The 21850-nt window shown below is 41.6% G+C and overlaps 1 protein-coding gene across 12 annotated transcripts in view; it reads right to left on the bottom strand.

Annotated features, from left to right (window-relative positions):
* DPF3 (double PHD fingers 3) overlaps positions 1 to 21850 on the bottom strand; it is a 182340-nt gene that overhangs the window by 44195 nt on the left and 116295 nt on the right. For all 12 annotated transcript variants that reach the window (XR_011739344.1, XR_011739345.1, XR_011739346.1 and 9 more), the window contains one exon: positions 12900 to 13037. Coding sequence is in view for 8 of the 12 variants with exons in the window: in XM_071809259.1 (XP_071665360.1) it covers positions 12900 to 13037 (138 nt within the window). In the remaining 4 variants the exon portion in view is untranslated. The remainder of the gene's footprint in view (positions 1 to 12899; positions 13038 to 21850) is intronic.

Genomic DNA, 21850 nt, shown 5'->3' with positions numbered 1-21850 from the left:
ACAGTCTTCCCAAAATATTGTCAATCAGAGCACAAAGTGAACTATATATCCCACCTCCATTTTAAGTACACTCTGCATTGTATTTATTTTGCCTGCAATGCACTTCACTGTTTCCTTCCTAATGCCAGCCAGGCTGCTCCCTCACAAGGAGCTGCTGCCAGTTCAGGGACTTCATAGTATGTACAGGCATAGAAACAATCCCTGATGCAGAATGGGAGCCATTCTGTCAGTAAGACAAATCTGTTTTTTCAGACAGCAGTCATAATCAGAAACCCACAAAATACAAATTCAGACATGAAAAACACATTCCTCAAAACCCAAAAACCATCAGGAGGGAGATGGGGGGGATAGGTACCCCAAATGGTTTTATTTCAAGTAGAATTTGGGGGCATTTCATCTCAAAGTGGCAGGGTGGCCTTAGTCAAGAAGTTGGTTCAAACGCCTATCAGTATTCACAGACAAAGCCATTTGTGGGTGGTTCACCCAAGAGTTACGCTCCCGGCAGCAGAGTGCATGTCCCCTGCGAGGCACGGGGAGGGCAGCGGGTCCAGCGCTATCACAGCACCCAGCACAGAGGCAGAGTCGGCCCGGGGTAGGTGTCCCAGCCAGGAGAGTTAGAAACTCTTTCAGTCAAGAAAAAAGGGGAGGAAATTTGCATTCTTATTTTCCAGCTAGGAATAGCTGGAAAGGAACAGACACACACTGGGTCCTAAGTAGAGGAGGAGGAGGCAGTTCCCCTAGAAACAAGAGAAGGGCAGAGGTCTTCTGCATTTCTCTGAGCTGAGCAGAACAGCAATGTGCTTTTTTTTCTTGCTCACAACTGCCATTTTCCTCCTCTGCTCTCCAGAGAGGGAGAACTTTTCATTCCTGTACACTCTAACTAGGAACTGGGGAAGGAAGAGGGGAGTGGAGGGAATGGTTGCTCTTCATCTTTGTTTCTCCTTTTTTAACTTAAAAAATCCAGTGGTATATGTGGTCTAAGCCTACCCCATGAAGATTTCTACAAACTAGAAAATAAAGACCTTTAAACTCTACCATCTATATTTAATTATCTTTTTAATGCATATTTTGTAACTTGGAGATTTTTAACAGATGTTTTGACAGCCTTTATTAATGGTCTTTTTGTCCACAGCCAAATTTCCCCCAAAAGAACAATGACATTCTAAAGGGCTTCTGGTAGCAGTCCAAGCCATACACTTAAAATTAAAATATCCTCCAAGCTCAATCTGCTTTTCTGGTTTGGGTGCATCTAGTTATTCATTTGCTTTCAGCTGTTGATTAGCTGAGCTTTTTGGACGTTGGTAACTGAAAGTTTGCAGGTAAGGTGAAATTAAGAAAAAAGTTCAAATCCGTAAGGCTGCAAATACATCAATATCTTCCTGCAAGGTCACTGAGTCCCTGACAGTATTTACTAAACAATGGACTTGGCTCTGAAATGGTCCTGGTTAGCAGATCCCCAGTTCTCCCAAAACCAGAGGGAAGTTCCCAGTGTTAGGTTAGTTTTTTGCCTGTGCGCAGAAAGGCATTTAATATGTGCGTGCAAGATAAGCAAAAAAAGAACAGGAACCAGGTGGGAGCCTAGTGTACTGGCTCATTTTAAGAGCTGTAACAAAATGATCATAAAGTTGCTACCTGTACATACTTTACGTATAAAAAGTAGATCTCCCTAGCATTTATTTTTCCCACTACAGCCCCATTCTGAAAAAATTAAATAATTACTCCTTTATATTGTGCTGCATCTACAGACAGGCCATGTACAATGCACACTCAGCATGCTCAGCGTTCAGTGATATTTTTTTTCATTCCTTATTATACTACTTCACATTTCATCTGAATTTCTTAAAGTGCCTTACAGATATGAAGATCTTAATATGATCCAGTCCAGTTCTGGGCCCCTCAGTTCAAGAAGGACAGGGAACTGCTGGAGAGAGTCCAGCACAGGGCAACAAAGATGATTAAGGGAGTGGAGCATCTCTCTTATGGGGAAAGGCTGGGGGAGCTGGGTCTCTTTAGCTTGGAGAAGAGGAGACTGAGGGGTGACCTCATTAATATTTACAAATATATAAAGGGTGAGTGTCATGAGGATGGAGCCAGGCTCTTGTCGGTGACAACCAATGATAGGACAAGGGGTAATGGGTATAAACTGGAACACAAGAGGTTCCACTTGAATTTGAGAAGAAACTTCTTCTCATTAAGGGTGACAGAACACTGGAACAGGCTGCCCAGGGAGGTTGTGGAGTCTCCTTCTCTGGAGACATTCAAAACCCGCCTGGACGCCTTCCTGTGCAACCTCATCTAGGTGTTCCTGCTCCGGCAGGGGCATTGGACTAGATGATCTTTTGAGATCCTTTCCAATCCCTAACATTCTGTGATCTTTCAGTGAGGTCCAAAGCCTCTTTTGTCATTGACTCTAACCAAAGTGTTGCTGGGCCCTAATTAAGTCTTGTGGTGTGGAAGCTGCATTGCATTTTACCGCTGAAAGATTTGGAGGTAGAGTCAGGAGCTGCCTTCCTCATGAACACACAACAGTTCTGTGGTGAGGCCACAAATACAAACTAGCATTCAAGGTGCTGGCCAGCGGACCTAAGAGCGAGCTTCGTTTCTACCACCTCTCAGAATGGTACAATTGATTTAATACTCTGCATATACTGACTTAAATTTTTCCAGTGCAGCTTATGACCCTAAGATCCACTGACTGTCAAACTGGAAATGGGACAGAGGACCTTGTGAAAATACATATACTGATCACTCCATCGGCTGTGTATGGGACAGGTGGAGGATACTCACTGACTGCGACGAAGCTGAACGATTCTTCTAGACTACTGGCAAGCAAATGGATTCTACTCATCTCCTTTTTCTTTTCTTTTCTTCTTTTTTCTTCCAATCTAATTTTTCATGTGAGTGCCTATGTGCTCATCTATTGCTCGGCACTCATAAATCTGGACCTCGCTCCGCTCAGTGTGATAGAGGTGTCACGTTTGAAAAGCTGTACATAGATAAGAAGTTCCTACAGTTACATCAATGATGTCTTAAATGATGCATCTCTAGAGCCAAATAAGCCAGGCAATGTTATTCTCTTCAATGTTTTTTGTTCTAACAGGTGCAAAACCTAGAATCAAACCTGACTCAAGCTTATTTTCTTGATCAGTATTATACAGTGAATTAAGCCCCAGGCTAAATCACAGAAGGTTTGAGAATAAAGAGACTTCCAGATGACAGTAAGCACAGTTCTTACTTTCAAATGATTTTTTTTTTGTGTATGTCCTTGGAGTTTTTAGTTCTATTCTACTGTAGTTCATGAATGATGAGGGAATTAAGAAGAAAGCAAAGATAGCAAGATAAAATGTGCAGTATTCATGAGAAGGGTATCATGCACCAAAACCCCAACCCTAATCCCACCTCTTAATCAATAAAATTACTTAGAAAAGTAAGTATTGGAATGGATTCACAAGTGAAAGCAATTAAATTACTAGAGACTAATGTGTTACTGCTTTTCATCTGAGACACAGTAATTAACTAGGTATCCACTTTTTGCACACGTTAATCACAAAGTATAAGGTGCTAGCTTAAGCCAGACCATTGCTCAGCTAATGAGAAGTAACTCACTGCTAGCTCAATCATTTGGATTGGCTGACTACAGCTGAGGATTTTGTCTAAAGATTGTTCACCTAGAATCAGAAACTGGTTTAAAGCAAAGCCTAGAAAACCAACGACGGTCTTGTCCTAACTTACTCAAAACTCCTCTGATTTTCTTTTACATTGCAAACTGCAACAACAGATCAAAAGCTCTGAGGAGCTTTGAGGAGCACTGCCTGAGCTGAGGTGTGCTGGTAGGGGGTGTATTTAAATCAGTGCTTCTTGCCATTTCAACTCGATGTCACTTTCTAGTTTCATCAAAGGCCTTGCCTTCATCTTCATCTGCCCCCAAATAATTTTTTTTTAAATACTTTAAAAAATGGATTAAGGGGAGACACAGACATCTCTGCACAGTTCAAATGATAGTTTCTCTAGACCTGAAAGGCTATTCCTGTGAAGACAGGATGCAGACTGAGAATGAAGTCAATATTTCCAAATCACTTTGGTATGTACTTATTCTGAAATATATTTTTTCTTCTTAGCCTAATCAAGTTAATTTCAAATTACATCAAGCTAAGCAGAATAAAGACCTACTTAAAATATTGTACAATCATTCACAGGAGTCTTCTTGCAAAATAAGTACTGTAAATCAAATAAATTCTGTAGCATATCACATAGTAACATTGCTCCATAGACAAAACCTAAACAGCTAAACAAATTGACTGAGTTTATATAATTAAAATAACTTCTGTGCCTTCTTGATTTTGAAGGCAGGGGCTCTGAACAGAGTACTAGCTTCCCTTCTCCCCTTCCCAAGTAATTAAAAACTTGGAAGTTATCTTCCTCATGGTTTCAATTTAATAATAAAAGAAAGCTACTTCTAGAGAAAAAACATCAAGAAATTAAATTTTTTTTCTTTTCTGCATCATCTCCTGGAACCACATGACTTAATATGAATCTCCATTTCCTAGCTCTCATGGCTGCAGAGAATATCTTCATTGGAAGGCAAGTTCAGAAGAAGGAATATTTGTTCATTTTTTAATCAGAAAACTCAGAGTACAGATATTTTAAATAGCTTTCCTTCAAAATGTGGCCCTTAAATACACACAGAAAACAAACAAACAAACAAACAAAAAACACCAAACCAAAACAAAACCACCCTAGAAACTTAAAGTTTTTCAGTTTTCTGATTTCTAAGTGAAGTTATTTTGACGATTTGGATCACAATCTTTAAACACTTTGAGCTAGAGCCAGTGCTAAAAGAAAAACTCTTTGTTCTGTGGTACCAAATCACAGTCATATATTTCTCTGTCTGTCAGGAATACAGCATAATACTTAACCATGGTTTAAGCTGTGCATCTAGGTTTGGTAGAATTTTATCCCTATTTTTTCTCATATCCACATGACTGGCAAGGCAGTAGAGAATGAGTAGAGTTTGTGCCTTGTCAGGGTGGGGGGCTTTGCATCAGTTATTTAAATGATTACATTGAATTGGCTACAGTCAGGCATATATGCACTTCCAAAGGGATTTTTCCTAGCACATTTTGTCCGGCTCCTACCTGTTTCTTCTGGGCTTGATCCAAAACCAATAAAGTCCACTGGAGGTTTTCAATTCAATTTGAAAGGCTTTGAATCAGGCCATTTACTCTGTTTGCAACAAAAATTTGCAGAGCACAATAGTGACCACAGGAACCTGCCTGTAGGCCTAAATCAAGTCAGAGAGGGAGGGTGGATGTGTGTTTTTTTTTTTTTTTCAATCTACAAGACTCTTTGTTGGAGGCAGGGGCCCGGTTTTCCTTTCTGACACCTCCCTGTTTCTTGCTGTTGGAGCTCAAGTCCAACGCTTGGCCGCCTGTGCAGTGAAACGCCAGCCAGAAGCCTGAGCCTGTGGTTGTGCAGTCCCTTGAAGGACTTGATGACATATAATCCCAACCTATAGCCTAAGTGCTGCCCCTGCTGCCAGCGCGCATCACTGGCAGGCCTGGGCCGTCTCCATGGTGACTGGAGTGCCCAGCCTGGGCTGCCTCTGGCCTTGCCACCTGCTACTGCTTCATCTCTCAAGTGTAAGGAATTGCAGTGTGGCCCCTTCATTTGCTGCTAAAAATGCATCAGTGAAGGACAGGCAGGTTCGTGCAAGAAATAACATCATATTTAAACACAAAAATGGCTTTAACGAGAAGGAAAAAGAAAATCGGCACTTGGACTGTGGCTTTCTTGAAGGAAGAGGAGGGAGATGACTGGCTGGGCATGCACCCAGTTCTGCCCCCATCATTGCTGGGGCGTAATGAGCAATGCGGGGGAGCAGAGAGGCGGTTGTGGAGGTGCTTCCACGCTCAGGGCTAGACCCTGCCCTGGAAAGGAACAATAAAAGAAAAACATGCATTTAACCCCTGGTATGGCGAGAAACAGGCCAAGTACAGCTGAGATGAATTGAAGGATCTTGCTCTCTCACAGGTACACAGCCAGGCACAGAGATGTGAACAGTCATTTCTGTGGCCTCCTCACCAGTGAATTAACTGCAGGGTTTTTTCATTGCAGTTTTCCAGGAAAAAATGTAAAGCGAACTGAATGAGAGGAAATGGCCAGCCTCTCTGGGCATGTTTACTCTGTCGTTAACACCAGAGATAAGCTTGTTGGCTAACACCAAACAGGGAAGTGCTGGGGCACTTGATACAGAGACCCTCCAGCAGGCTTTAAGCGCAGCTTAGGTTGGTAGCCTCACGTCACTGTTCATGTAACACAATATTTAACCAAATAAGCTCTGAACTTGGGTGTAGCACTGGGAAATGGTTGCTGTTCTGTTCCCAGAGTCAATCTAATCCATTTGTATGGCCCGATGACCTCCACTAGCTTGGGCTCCCCATGCCATGATCCCCTGCACAGCATGGGCATGCCCTTTGCTGGCAGCCAGAGAAGCAGGCTATGCAACTCAGAGAAGTGCTGCAAACCACCCACCCGAAGTAGTGCCAATTCTCCCTAGTAACTGGATCTTATCTCCTCTTTGAGTTAGTTGGTGCTGTGGGAATAGAAGAAGCTATCGCCTTTGTGCAGTTTTTAGCAATTCTGACAGATTTGCCTTTCCAACAGCCCTGCTCATGGAGAGGCATGGTCAAGGAGGACTACAAGCCAGAAGAAGTGCTATGAGAAGGAGGTACATCTGTAGGAGTCAGAGGAAGCCTCTGAATGTGGGGAAACGAAGAGCATTAGATCATGTATTTTACAGGACTCAATATGTCCCTTAAGTTGAACAGCTAATGAATTAGCTGTGAGGTGGGCAGTGGAAGGTACAGCTAGGAAAATGCCAGCATCAACTGATTAGATCTTGCAGATTTGGAGAGTCAGCATTCCTGCACCATAACGCAGCACTTCACAGAAATGTCTGTGCACTGATCTCATAGCGTCTTCTGCAGGAACACCTAAAGCTTGGGCCAAAATCCCACTGCTCACAGTAAATCATTGTAACTGTTTAGTGCCTCATGACAATAAAAAATGGGAAACACAGAATAGAAAGGCAGACAAGAGCTTGACATGTTAACATACAGATTTCTTGATTTTGAGGGGTACCTCTCCTGAGATTTGGCCTCTGGTCACAAAAATGCGTCATTCCCATCAGCTTAGGGTACTCAAGGAAAGATTATAGTGCTGAATACACAGCCTCATCCAGCAGCATCCCTCAGTATTCAGGTAAGAATGGCCAGTGTCATGAAATCCATCCTGGTGACATGTTGTAGGCTTTTGATTTGAGAATTACTCACTGGAGGAGTGTGAGAATGCAGAGAACCTAAGTTCAAATTCAGTCAAAACTTTTGGATTTTACTTGGTTCAAATTCCACACAGAGGAGAAGAAAAGCAAGGAGATAGCAAGAAAGAAAAAGAATATATAAATACATAAATGATACCATTCTGTCTGAAGAGCTGACACGATACTGAAGCAACATATGGTTTTCAAAAACTAATTAGTCAAACTGGAAATGTTTTCCCATAAACTACTGAGAAGCATGAGGTGGTTCTCTTCAATGAGAGGAGTTGCACAATGACAACATTTCAGGTCCTGCCCAGACAGTATATATCAAAACCAGAACAAAATCCAAACAAACAAAAAAACCTGAACCAAACAAAGAAAACATGCCCAAACTACCAAAAAAAAAAAAAAAACCACAACTTCAAACAAAACAAAAAGTCCTTTATGGGTCCTTGTACACAGGAGACAAATATATAATAGGGTAAGTGTAGAGTATTGCACTTGGGCAGGAACAACCCCAGCTTCCAGTATAAGTTGGGGAACGAGCTGTTAGAGAGCAGTGTAGGGGAAAGGGACCTGGAAGTCCTGGTGGACAACAGGATGACCATGAGCCAGCACTGTGCCCTTGTGGCCAAGAAGGCCAATGGCATCCTGGGGTGTATTAGAAGGGGCGTGGTTAGCAGGTGCAGAGAGGTTCTCCTTCCCCTCTACTCTGCCCTGGTGAGATCACACCTGGAATATTGTGTCCAGTTCTGGGCTCCTCAGTTCAAGAAGGACAGGGAACTGCTGGAGAGCGTCCAGCGCAGAGCAATGAAGATGTTTAAGGGAGGGGAGTATCTCCCATATGAGGAAAGGCTCAGGGAGCTGGGTCTCTTTAGCTTGGAGGAGACTGAGGGGTGACCTCATTCATGTTTATAAATATGTAAAGGGTGAGTGTCGTGAGGATGGAGCCAGGTTCTTCTTCATGACAACCAATGATAGGACAACGGGCAATGGATACAAACTGGAAAACAGAAGGTTCCACTTAAATATGAGAAGAAACTTCTTCACAGTGATGGTGACAGAACACTGGAACAGGCTGCCCAGGAGGTTGTGGAGTCTCCTTCCCTACAGACATTCAAAACCCGCCTGGACGCCTTCCTGTGTAACCTCATCTAGGTGTTCCTGCTCCGGCAGGGGGATTGGACTAGATGATCTTTCGAGGTCCCTTCCAATCCCTAACATTTTGTGATTCTGTGATTCTGTGAAAACTCTAAACAACTGATTTATTCTTTTCCTCAGCATCCCCAAACACGGGCACAAAAATCTGAGAAATTTAAAGCTGCAAACAGGACTTGAGTGGAAATCTTTATGAAGTTCCAAACTCTGCAATCACTACTGTTCCTTTTGGTATTCTGACTCTTTTTCCTTATGAAAACAAGCTCTAGAAAATAAAAAAACCAAACAGATTAAACTAATGAGAACTCAACTGAAGGTAATGTACATATTTTCACTGAAAAGGCACCTGCTGCAGGGTGTCTTGTCGCAAGGTTGGCACTGATGGATCCTTGCATTCAGAAGTAGCTCCCGTCATGGCCCCAGCAAGGATCAGCACTGAGGCAGGGAAAAAGTAGGCCTGATGTAGCTTTTCAAATTGATGCTGCTTGTGGAGAGGAACAAACAGCTCGTCTCCAACTGAGGGGCTGACTCTCGTCATTTATTCATGGCCAGCCCCCCGCCTGGGTGGAAATAAAAATGTTTCAAAGATGACTGTGTGGGGGAGCTGGAGGACAGCTTGAAGGCACACTGAGGTTAGCACATTAATTTTTTATCTCTGGAGACTGGGTATCCAATTATGCTTAGAGTACACAAACAACTTTGGCTGGTCTCTCCAGTAGAGATTTATCCACATCATAAAATCTGCGATGGAACTGGGCACAACCAGCTGATGCCATGAAATAATGTGCACAGGTGGTTTTGCAAGTCAGATGCATGAGCTAGCAGAGTGACAGGAGGGACAGGGCTGCATCCTCATTAACTACCTGTGTTGCAGGATGGACCAACCTGTACAGGGCAGCGAGGGCAGCAGCAGCCCACACAACGTGCTTTAAGACTGTCATTGGCCAAAGTGCTTGTGGGCATAAGATCTGTTCAAATGCTGTTTACTGCACAGCTGCCTGTAACCAATGTTTCACACAGCAAAATGCCACTGAAAACTCTTTTCCTTTAAAGGAGAGGAAGCTTCTCCCCATGTAGACACACTATCGTATTCTAACAGGAATTAAGGAAGAACATTTATACCAGTACACTCATTCACATACACATTTCAATAGATAGAAGTCTAATGTAATTCCTGTATCAAAAGTGCCTCCAAATTTATGAGCACCAGCTGCCCCCAGAGCTGGCCTGTGCCCATGAAGTGAGCTGGAATAAAACAGCAGGTGTTTTGTGGCAGGCTTGGATGCACCCTGGGCTCACAAATCTCATGCTGTCAGTGCCAACATGTGGAAGAACAGACAGCAGAAAAAAAGGCTGAGAATGGTATGGGATCATTTCTTCCTATCAGTGGAGCTGGGGAAGTGGGGAGTTGACTTTTTACGGGTTTTCTGTAACTTCCTTTTCACACTTACATAGGTAAAAAATCAGAGAATATGTAAAAAATAAATGTGTGCGTAGGCAGAGGCAAGACTAGGCACTGATGAAGGGCTATTCATTTGTGTCAAAGGGTTTGTATGTCAAATAAGACACACAAAGCAACTAAAGCTCAAACAAAGCACAGGATAAGATGTTTTAGGAAAGGTAAAGGCCAGAGAAGACTGTTGAACTATATTGTGTTGCAGAGGCTAATCTATAGATGAGGAAGAACGACAGCAGGATGTGCCAAGGAGGTGAGACTTGGGGCTTGGGCCAGTTCCTGTTCTTTGATACACATCTATTCAGTGGTTCTCAGTTTCAGGTATATTCCTCCTATTTACATCTCTTTTCCAGTCCCTGGATAATTTACTGAGCCACCCCAATTGGTCTGTGCATGAGGAGAAGAGTAAAGAAAAAGGGGACTGGGTGTGCATGAATATAAGAGGCCATCAGTTCTTGGGCTAGCACCAGCAAGGGCATGAATAGCTGGATGCTGCAGAACCCCTGCTCCAGAAAGCTCCCTCCTGCATCAGCATAGCTGCTGTTACTGCAGGTATCGCACTGAGTGGAGGCTGCAAAGGAGACATGGGTAGGAAGGAAGGAAGTTCATACTGCAGCTGCCCACCTGAACTTTGCTGACCCAGTGCTCACCTTCCACAGCATGGCAAATTCCAAATGGCTGGTTTGAATTTGCCTTGCCTTTTCTAAATCAGGCTGCTTGTATCTCTCTGACACGCTACTAAGCAAATAACCAGACCCTGCTCTATACTGTATCTCTGGTCCTGCTGTTCAGTAGGTTGCAGATTAGCTGTTTGGATTAACATCCCCCTCCCGCCTTCCCTCCCTTCCCCCCCGCCCCACAAACACATGCAGAGAGGATTCTTGAAGCCTGAGCCCTGCGACACTGCAGACCTGTCAAATCTAATTCATAACACATGCCTAGCAGTTCTTAGGGGAGACGAAGGATCTGATGCCCTGGCTCCCCACCATCCCCCTGTACAAAGGGACCATTTAATGACTGCACATTAGCAATGTAGACAATTAGCATTCACATGGAAGATAAATGGCAGCATAAATTAAATAACGCCAAGTGAAAGAGCAAAGATGCAAGATCTGAGCTCAAGGCTGTTAATAAACAAACAAACAGGCAAAAAGGAACAAACAGCCACTGCGGCAGCTAAGCCATTTGGGAGAGGTACCTTCCGGCATCTGGGACTTTTCCCAGGGGTGATCTTCACATTCATATGGCTGTTGCCTGTAGCTCACCAGCTCCTGGCTGGTTGTTAAGCCGATTCTTTCTGCTCAGGAATCTGGACCTGAGAGGGGTTTACCCCACCGGCTCTAAACTTCTGCCTGTTTGGGGATCTGTACATCAACAGCTTCCCTTTGCTACATGCATCACACAGGAGCTCTGGGGAAGCACAACCCCAAGCAGCTCCTGCTTTAGCCTTTCCCACCTTTCTTTCCATGGGTCAAGGCTGGCTGCTCCTAACCTTACCACACCTTTTCTAGCTCTTCTTCTTGCTAATTTCTATAATTTCCTAAGCACCAGAAACATAAGGACTGAGATTGTCCTTAGCCTCTCTGACAATATGAAGAGTGGGTGACACTACCCTTCTTTTTCGGCATCTCTGCAAGGCTATTATCAATATTAATTCAATACAGATTTGCAATATGCCTCTCATATATGCAACTATTACTGAATACTGCAGGCATGTGGAAAAAATGATACAAATGTTAAGTAAACAAAAGCTACTGGCTGAACACTGCCATTCTCCAGCCTGCCCAAGCAGTTGCTCTTAGGTACATTGACAGTTCCAGTTTATCAACAGCTGGAGGAGTCAAAATTACTTTTGCTGTGAACCTACAAAACATGTAAATAACTAAAAGGTAGAGCATAAAAGTGACAGAAACATAGTGACTGCCAAATGGGATAACACTAAACGGCTCTTCAAGCTCAGACAGTGGCTAGTAGCAGATGCTTTGGAGGAAGGAAACCCCCTCCCACACCTCCCTGGGGACAATTATCAATTATCCTGCTTAGAAAGAAAATGTTTTCCTACTTCCATATTTCTTCCAGTTCTTCTTAATGTATTAGAAAGTGTTTGCCTGGATATTTTTCGCACAAGCATTTTATTGCTTTGTCCACATTGCTTATTACTTTGAACTAAAATGACACAGTTCACATGGTGATCTGAAAGGACTTTTTGAAAGTGAACAAAGCTATCTGCACAAATCCCAGGGTGAAAGCAAACATCACATAGTATTGCACGCTGGAAAACTGAGAAACAGAGGCTTAGAGACTTGCAAAAATCAGTAATAAAAGACAGTCTCTTTGACTCCCAGTTCTGTGCCTAAGAAGCAGAGGAAGGACAGTCAAACAGGGCCATCTGGACCACTAAGATGTTTCATGTTCCAGCTCTCTTCCTTGCAGATCTGTACTGATGCTTTTTCACAGATTTTCCCAAACTGCAACTAAAAAGCGGCTTTTGGTAAAGTTGAGGGTAAGACATCTGGGGAGGAGACACAGGGATAAGGGGGAGAGAAGCTCTGAATTTCATGCCTAAAAGACTAAGACATGGAAGAATGTCTCTTATTCAAAGGCAACATAAAGGCAGTCCCCTCAAAATGTGGTATGTGTGTTTCCTTGACATCCCTGCTAACCACCACTGAGAGGCTGCTTGATGACGGACAGGTCGGGCATCTCTTCTTTTCCCCCCTCTCCTTGCCACCTGCTCCCCACAGGAGCAGTAATGGAAAAGTGACTTGCTGCAGAGATAATGCTGGGTTTGAAATGAATTTCTGACTAGCTGAGCCAGCACCCGTGTGAGCTGTGGCTGATTAGCTCCAGGCATTCAGGTCCCAATCACTCACAACGGAGCCAGGCAATCACGCCAGCCTCCGCAAGGCAAAGACAGGGTGGAGGCAACATCCCTGAAAAGGATCTGAAAGGCAAAATACTACTCACGTTTGTGGTTCTCATTTCTGTGGACAGGGGAAGAGCGGGTCTCCTGCTCGCGGGCTTCATCACCCTCTTCGCTGGCGAGGTGGGTGTGAGCATAGTGGTAGCTCAGACCAGGCCTGTTCTTGTAACGCTTGCCACAGACTGGGAAGAAAGGAGATATGAGGGAGGGGAAGAGAGAATGGAAACATCAGTGTGATCCGCAACAATGGCAGCGTCCTCTCAGATACCTCTCCCTTCTCCCCTTAGAGCAGCACCACACACTCCATGTGCCTGCCCGAAATTCTTCCAGCCGACATCAGTGAAGGGGGACAGAAGGGCAGCCCCGCAGCCACAGGTCCCCAGACAAGCGTCCTTCCCACTGTGCTGCCAGCAGCCCATAGCAAATGGGTCTGGGCAAATGCATGTCAGGTCTCTGCAGCTCATACAGCCCTAATCCTCTCTGCTAAGATTACTAACAAGATCGCACATAAAATTAAATGAAATGCCAGTTACGATGTTTGTGCTGCAGAATGCACAGCAATGGGAACTGGACTGAGAAGAAAGGACATTATTTTCTTCACTATCTATCTCTGAGAAAAAGGAGCAGGGTGTGTTTGGTTAGTTGGGTTGGCTTGGGTTTTTTTTGCTTTACAAAGGATTTCTGTAAAAGGATAGTAAATAAGTCTATTTGCAGATTCCTAGTCAAGACAAGGAGGTGAAAATCATCCATGGTTTCTTGCTACAAGAACATGTAGTAGTGACACTTATTTGCCCAGGTAAATTTCATATTCAGCATCCCAATAAATAATAGGACACATGACAGAGAATCCTCCTTCTAAACTTTACTTTAGGACTAAGTCAACAGATATTAAGAACAGGAACAAACAATTCAGGGTGATGAAAGGTCTACATTTTCACAGAGAGCTCACCACAAGGGCAAGCTTCATCATAAGATTCATTACATACAAATTCAGCTTCTATAAAGTTTTTAATTCATGTTATTGTCTCTAAAAGTTATCTTGTTTCATCTTCAAAGCAGTCTCTGAATGTTCATTTTCTTTTATACAGCTATTTTGTCTACCAAATACAATTATTGCCATTTAAAAAGATTAGGAAACAAAGGCAAAGAAGCTTAGTGACCTTCCTGCGAATTTTTACTCCCAGCCCCATTTTCAGTCACTTCATTAGCTTCATTAACCTCAAAGATTTCACACAGGAATAGATGCCATGCCCAGTGGTCTGCCCTGCATGGCTTGCTTAGGGAAGCAAAGGAAGTGGTGCCAGAAGAGCGAAAAGAACTCAGAAGTCTCTAGTTCTCTGTTTTGTTTCTAGACCCCTTGAAAAACCTCCAAGGGGGAAGTGACCATCCACTCCTAAAAACTTCACTCAGCCTGATACTGAAAATGTATCCCGCAATGTATATATTAATAGATACTTACTTCCATTCTCCAGACACCTGAGTCTGGGAATGTCATACAGCTCCATAAATTAAAAAGACTCACCCCAATTACTCATCTACATATAAGTAAAACTTCCATTATTATACTTTCCTGCTACTACTCACAAAGAGCCAATTAATGGTCCACATTCTGGAAGAGATGATAGAAAATTGTAAATCAAAACCTAGCATGATAACGTATTTCATTTTCCATCTCTTGTAGCTGATTTGCAAACTCCCTCAAGGAAAATATTTTGCCTTATTAGAAATGTGTGAAACCACCTCATGATATGAATAAGATGAGTGATCTGGAATATTAGATACTTTTATCCCAGCCTTCTCCATTCTGCAAGGTGATGATCACACAGTCATTACAACAGGACAAAAGCTTTTTCCAAAGGTAATAAGTCCTTAGACACAGATTTTTTAAGTCTTTGAATGTCCTTGATTTAGAAATGAGAACTCCTGCATGAGCAAAGGGGAAAGTTGGGGAGAAATTAAATTCCCGGATATATATGCACATCCATTCTTTGAAACATCTGCCCTCATTTCATATGTGAACCTGATTCTATCACCCAGTATTTTGAACAACTAGTCTGCTGTTAGATGCTCGTTCTCCACTAAACATCAGTTCCATCTCCCATCTTCTAGTACCAGCCATGCATTCTTCTAATGCATTTTGGAGAGGGAAACTCCTCCTCCGCCTCCTCCTCTGCAGTCCTACAGAGCAAAGGATAAGTAGTGGAAAAGATGCTGACAGAGTCAAATAAGAAGATATCCATGTGAGTTTGTCTCTACTTTTTGAACAGCAGAAAAAGTGTAACACAAAAGTAATCATCAAAATGGAGAGAGCTACAAAATGCTCAATGTTTAAATCATTTCAGAAAGATAACTTCCTCTAATTACACCAACGTTACAGCACTTCTTAGAATGGAGAGAGAGATTTACATTTCTAGCAGATTGAGTGTCATACTAAGTATCCTACTCTATTCTTATTTGTGTGCGTTTGAAGATGGAAGTTAAAAAATAATAATTCCGCTACAAATCACTGATACTGCCCCAAAACTTTTGTCTACTTATTTCAGAGCACTATAAGGTGATCAGTGCTGTACTGACAAAGGAGGAGGTACTTGGACTTATCAGCTCCATGATGCAAACTATCCAACTCTATCTTGCTCTTATACAGCTTGATCCTGCAATTATGCTCACTCAGCTGCAAAACCAGATAAGCTCTAAAACTCAATCCTATTTACCAAATAGGGGAGTTTTAAATTTCAAAACAAAATATTTCAAGAAATTCTACCAGACTTTATTTCATTCAACTCTAACTGAAAACCTGTCCACAATTCTAGCTCTACTGTTGCTACCTTACAAAAGCATCATGTCCTTGAATAGAGGCCTAATGTATTTTTCTCCCTTGATGCACAGAAGGAAACTCGCATTCCTTGTGGGAAGTCCCAAGGTTGTGTTCTTGCCTCCATTCCCTACAGGATCCTGTAGGGATTTTAGCTAAGGAGTTTAGGATGGCATAGAAAATCAGATGGGCCAGCCCACTTGCCCTTCTCCAGTAAAAAAAAATTATCAGCTCACCAGGAAAAAACAGCAAGTATTGATGTAAGCTGAGGCAGTAGTAATTCTACAGCTAAGCCCTTGCCACTACCAAAACTCTTTCAGAGGGCCTTCAAGGGTGGCAGCAAGCTGAGACATGCCTTGCTAAAAAGGAGTTTGAAGGACTTTATAAGCAGAGCTGAGGCAAAGGAGTTCTGTTTACACAGTCCAAGCAGATCCTTTGTAGGACCAAAGATTTGCAGTTTCCAGTAGCTTTTTTTCTTAGTGTCTATACTTCTCTGCCTTTCAAATTCATGTTCTGCCATGGAAAAAGGCCAAAGCTATGCCACGCGTTGAAACTGCAGAGATTTCTTATTCCCCAAGCAAATTAGTCTTTTGCAGGCAAAAAAGGGTATCATGATATCAGTCAGGCAAAAGAACCACTGGCTTCAGTAAGATGCTGCTAGAATAAAAGCTAAGTCAGAACTTCATGGTTTCTCCAACAGATTGAATCTTCCTGAATTCACCCTAATCTCTTATTTTCCAGATGGAGCACATTTTATTAATCTACCATATCACTGTGCTAAGAAGTAGTTTTGATAAAATGGTGATCATTAATAAACACTTAGCACTTATATAACTCTTCCTTCTGCAAGACTGGCTTTTCAAACATTAATTAATCTTCCTCCACATTCCTGAGTGGAAAATACTACTCTTATTTCACTTCTGAAAAAAGAGAACCACAGAGGGGTTAAGTGACTTGTCCACACAGTGATCTTTGCTATTATCAGGACTAGAATTCATGAGTTCCAGCATCCAGACCAGTGCTCACACTGCATCTTTCTCATTCTCTAAGCTGACTAAAGCATAATGAGAACTGGTTCTCCCCGTCTAAAATGTATGCTGGTGATTAGTTCCTAACGCTATGCAGCTCACACATAACAAATGAGAGTGTGCCTTTCATAAACTTTGCCAGGTGGCCTTGCTTTTCTTTCAGCAGCTTTGACTTTTTTTTTAAATCTTTAATTTTCCTTGCTGGATAGGCTCATCATCCTTGCATGTGGTAGATTTCATCTTGAATCCCAACACTGGGAAGTTGGCTTGATCTTTAATTAGTTGGCTGAGGCCAATGAAAACAGTGGGAGCTTGTAGAATGTAACCTACTCCAGTTCTTCCTGCATGCAAAAGATATATTTTTGCTCTAACCTGATGTGAATGCCAACTTAGGAACGAGCTGGGTAAGGAAGCAGTAATACAGCGGTGCAGATCAAACACCACAAATGGGGAAGGAGAGATTTTCTTAGCCCACCATTCACTTTCCTGTGATGAACCTTACTTTCCTTCCAATTTGAAGACTGAAATGAAGACGTTACACAACTATGTTATGGGGGAAAAACATAAATTGCAGACAGTTTAATCATAAGCACGGACTGTTTCATAAAAGAGCTCTGTTCTAAATTCTGGCCTGTAACAGCCTGCAACTCTTTGGATAAGCAAATTCTCACTCTGTTTACGTTTCTCAATAAGTAAAATTAATATAAAATTCTTCCTCTACTTTAAAAGCGGATTTGAAATCTATGACTTAAAAGAGTTCCTCATCAAATATTTAATGGCTGTGTTGCTGTCATTTTGAAATCGTTACACATTTGGTCCTTGGCAGGCTGTATGAGCTGTGTTCCAGCCAGCGCTCCACATACATTTTGCACAATCTGTCACCAGTATGAGACAGAAGGAAATAATCCATGTTTTTACTGGAAACAGGAAATTGGGGGAGTACACGTTGTTTGGGACTTTTTTGCCACTGCATCTTGCCCACCTCATTGTCTTTCTTCACTTTTTCCTTTGCCTCCTGTTCGTTCTTCTCAGCTGGGCTGTGCCAAATGCTAAATTGTAAGTCAACTGCTGGCAGGCAAGTCATTCCTCAAAGTTATCTTCCTGTCCCACCATTCGCACCACTCCAAAAAAAGCATTCCTTGTTTTGCACTGGTTTGGTAATATCTCCCCTGTTTCAGCTACGTCCGCACGCTGGCACATCTAGAGATCTCAAATGCTAACAGTGTAGTTTGACCTCCACTGATGGAAAGACATTACGTTTGTCCCTCTTGGATCAGTACTGTCCTGCTATACACCTCTAGTACTGGAGCAGCTGGTTAGCAACCCATTTCAGAGGGGATTTTCTGTAGGTGGTAAATAGTCCTTGATTCAGTGCCCCCAGAGGACAAGTCCCAGAATATACCTGCTGCATTAAGCTCACAGCAACTCTGGACTCCAGCAGAAAACATGCTCAGGTCAATAATATATATGTCCACATTTCAATAAATTAATTGCTAGCAGAAGCAAAGGAGAAAACACGTTACCTATATGAGGAGAAGACATTCAACTATTAGAGTCAACTCTGTTCTCCTCTTACCATGTTATCTACTCCAGACGTGTGTCATTCAATATTTAAACAACAACCAAAAAAGTGTCTTTGCTTCTCTAATCTTGGCTTTCCTAACAATGATATACTCAATGAATGCCAAGTACAGCAGCTGTGGTAGAAGAGTTGTTTGTTGGGTTCGTCTGAACAATCATCTTATTCTAGATCTTACTGCTTATTAACTACTTAGGGATTCACTAGAAAGGATAATACTGGAAGATGATTTAGGGCTTAAACTGCTAATAGTTTAAAGGCAAGCTGAAGTCATCATGGAGGTTCATGAGAAGCATGTAAAAACACAATGCTATAATCAAAGCATTTTCAAATCAGTTTGTCATTGTGATATTTAACTAAAGGTCTGTGCTAAGAAGCAGCAGTTAGTAGTGTTAGACTCATTCATAGTATCTGTAACAATTAAGCAACAGATTAAGTCTCAGAGAACTGGTAAAAATAAAGCAAAAACATTATTTATCATGTAAGTGTTTTGTATTGCATCAAACCTTCCAGAGAATCAATGAGATGCTTGTTAAAATGAGTATGACAGGATCAGATCCACTTCAAGGAGATGAGAAAGAATGCAGGTGAAGTTAGCAAGGTAGTTACTAGAGCCATCACTTTATGAACATATACAATAAAAGAGTTCCTAGAGAATAGGCCTCAAGGAACTGCATTTGGCAAGTCATGCTAGAACAATATAATATTTAAGTGGTATTTTCTAAAGAAACTAAAAGACAGAAATCCTCAGTACCCCCTGAAATTCACTGGAATCTGTTAATCTTAAATCACTGAAACTACCTGAAGACTCCAGTCTTTTGTTGGCTGAACCTACAATACATTTAGTGGAGAAAGGGAGTGGGGAAGAAAAAAATTAACCTCAAAATAATCAAATTTCGATGCCCTATTGAATGACGAACTTACATAAAAAGCAGGAGCATGTTTCAAGCTACAATGATTTGGATGTAGAGTCAAGCATTTTTTAAAGCAAAACAATATTTCTGAATAATTATTAGTAGTTCAAAGTCAAGTTCAAAGTGTCCACTTAGGGCCCAGACTTATATGACCTGTAGGCATAATACAAGTAGGCAAGCACTTAGTGGGATACTCAATGAAAATAGTTTAGGAGCCTACTTCCAGCTGAAATCAGTGAGAATGAGGAGCCTAATTTTTTTAAAACTTCACAAGGCACCTTCTCCATATTCAAGCACCTGAAAGAGTCCATTTTTGTCCCAATGGTTGCCTCAATGTTTATCATTAATTTGGAGGGTAAAACAGAGAGTGAAAGCATCAAACATGCAGAGAAATGACTGGGAAAATATTGGAATAATAATAAATATATATCATATGAGCTTCATTAATCAAAGAAGTATTTTGAACAGTAGCATAATTGGTAAATATTAATGACATCTAGTATAAATAGATAAAATACAGTATAAACAGGACAATAATGAGGAAACTAAAGATGGTAGATGATCTGCCTGAGTAGAAACAGGTTGAAGAGGGAAGGAATAAGAAGCTATAGTAAACGGTATCTTACATATGGACTCACATAGTGGACAAGGATGAAAACTACTTTGCCGGTGAAACATGACACAGCACTGGAGAGGAGCATCTTGAATGGAAAGGGGTTTACTAAACAGCCTATTAGGTTGCAACTCTCACATTATAGAACATGTTGCACAAATTCAAGTTCTATAAGTAAATGTAAGTTACATGTAAATGTATCAACCATTCCTCTTCTGAACTTTTTCTGTTCTCAAAACAGCACATTTTACTTACTTTTGGCCACTGCTATTAGACTTAAATAAGACCTTGTGGAGGCTTTTCAGATAAAAGAAACAAGCTTAGTAAAAGAGCTGAAGAAAACACAGCTGAAAGAAGCTGCAGTAGCTGTTTACAAACATAGAAGGAAGATGTTGTTATCCACTAAGAACAGAGCAAGAACTGCTGGTCTTAGACTGCAGCAGAGAAAATTCAGGTTAAATAACTAGAGGAACCTGAAAATGAAGTTTTTGACAAAAGAATCAGCTTCTACAAAACACTACAGGATCAGCATCTCTGTGTACACACAAGGTTGCATTAGTCACTGATCCAGCAGAGATCATAGAAAGGTTTGTCAATTCTCATTTCGCACAAGGAATGGATCTGAACGCAGATCTCAGCTTCAGAGGGACTATGAATAAAGGATACGATACCAACATAAGTTTTTATGCTAAAATGGCAGTTTATACAGGAACAAAACTAAAAGGAGAAAAGGACATATTGGTAAAAAGAAAAGAAAGAAACAACTCCTTTTAGATATGGGCAAGGGGAATCTTCCATAGAGAGAGGGTCAGATAACAAAGGTGGAAGCATGTACATAGTTAAGTCTCCGTGGGAACATGAGAAGAATGAAAGCAGACAAATCAGGATGGGCAGCAGGAAAGTAGAGATTCAGCTCAAACAAACCTCTCTGGCTAAAGGAAAGAGTTATGAAACTCAGGTGCTACAACTGATTTACATTGTTAAACCAGAATAGAAGTTTCTAGATAAAACTTCAGAGAAGCGTTTTAAAATTATTATTATTTTTTATAGTAAATAATATATAATAAAAATATTAAAATGGTAGAAAGATTTTTAAGAAGACTGTTGTGGTAGAAGTGACAGTTCCCCAGCCGATCATTTGACAATGATATGACATCAATTCTTACTACACATGTAGGTATTCACACATTTGTTCACTCTGTCGCTCCTTTAAAAATCACATGCCCAGTTTATCGTCAACAGTTGTGGTGGGTTATCTTCCACTTTTCTTGCTTGACATCAGAGGCTTGGCTTTGCTTCTCAAGCCCTACTTTTCACTATACTTTAAGGCGCCTGTTCTACCTCCTGCCCAGGTATTCAAGCAATGTTTGGATGTGGTGTCATACAGCAGCTGACCCATTTGGCTACGTTACCATTTCCAGCCTATCCCTATCTCACACCAGGCTGCCCTGCTAAGTGTTTCTCCCAAGGGAGCTCAAGGCACAACACTATTCAGCACAACTGGTCGAAAATCTGATCAACTAGTTTTCCACCTGGTGATTTGAGGCAATTAGGTATTTCACGATTATGTTAGCAATTTTATCGATGTTTTAAATGGTCAAACATTTTATTTTGAATTTCTGGTACAGTATTTGCTCAATAAAATCAATTGAAGTATTTCAGAATATTTCATTCCACAAAACAAGCAATCGACCACTTCTTTGTAAAAACGCAGGATGGCAAAACCTTTTGAGTTTTGAGAACCTTCCTCCATATACAAGTTCCCTATTTCCAATCAGTTTCAATACTGAGATCAGGTTTAGTATCGGTGTATAGCTGAATGCCTCTTCCAAAAAAGGCAGCCCTTTTCAGAAATAACGTTGCTATCTTCCAACACAAGGGGCAGTGTCAGCTGGGTACTGCTCTTGCAGCATCTTACTGACACACAGACTAGGGGCTTTTTTTCCCGTAACCTTTTTATTACTGATGAAACCCGATGATATATTCTTGTTTCCCATAAATACAAATGTGTAACTTTGAAAAAGAGAACAGTAGTTTTGCACCACAGAT

This window comes from Patagioenas fasciata, chromosome 5 (assembly GCF_037038585.1).
Source record: "Patagioenas fasciata isolate bPatFas1 chromosome 5, bPatFas1.hap1, whole genome shotgun sequence".
Classification (NCBI taxonomy): Eukaryota; Metazoa; Chordata; class Aves; order Columbiformes; family Columbidae; genus Patagioenas; species Patagioenas fasciata.
Note: the sequence above shows the minus strand (reverse complement) of the source record. Positions and strands in the feature narration are given on the sequence as shown.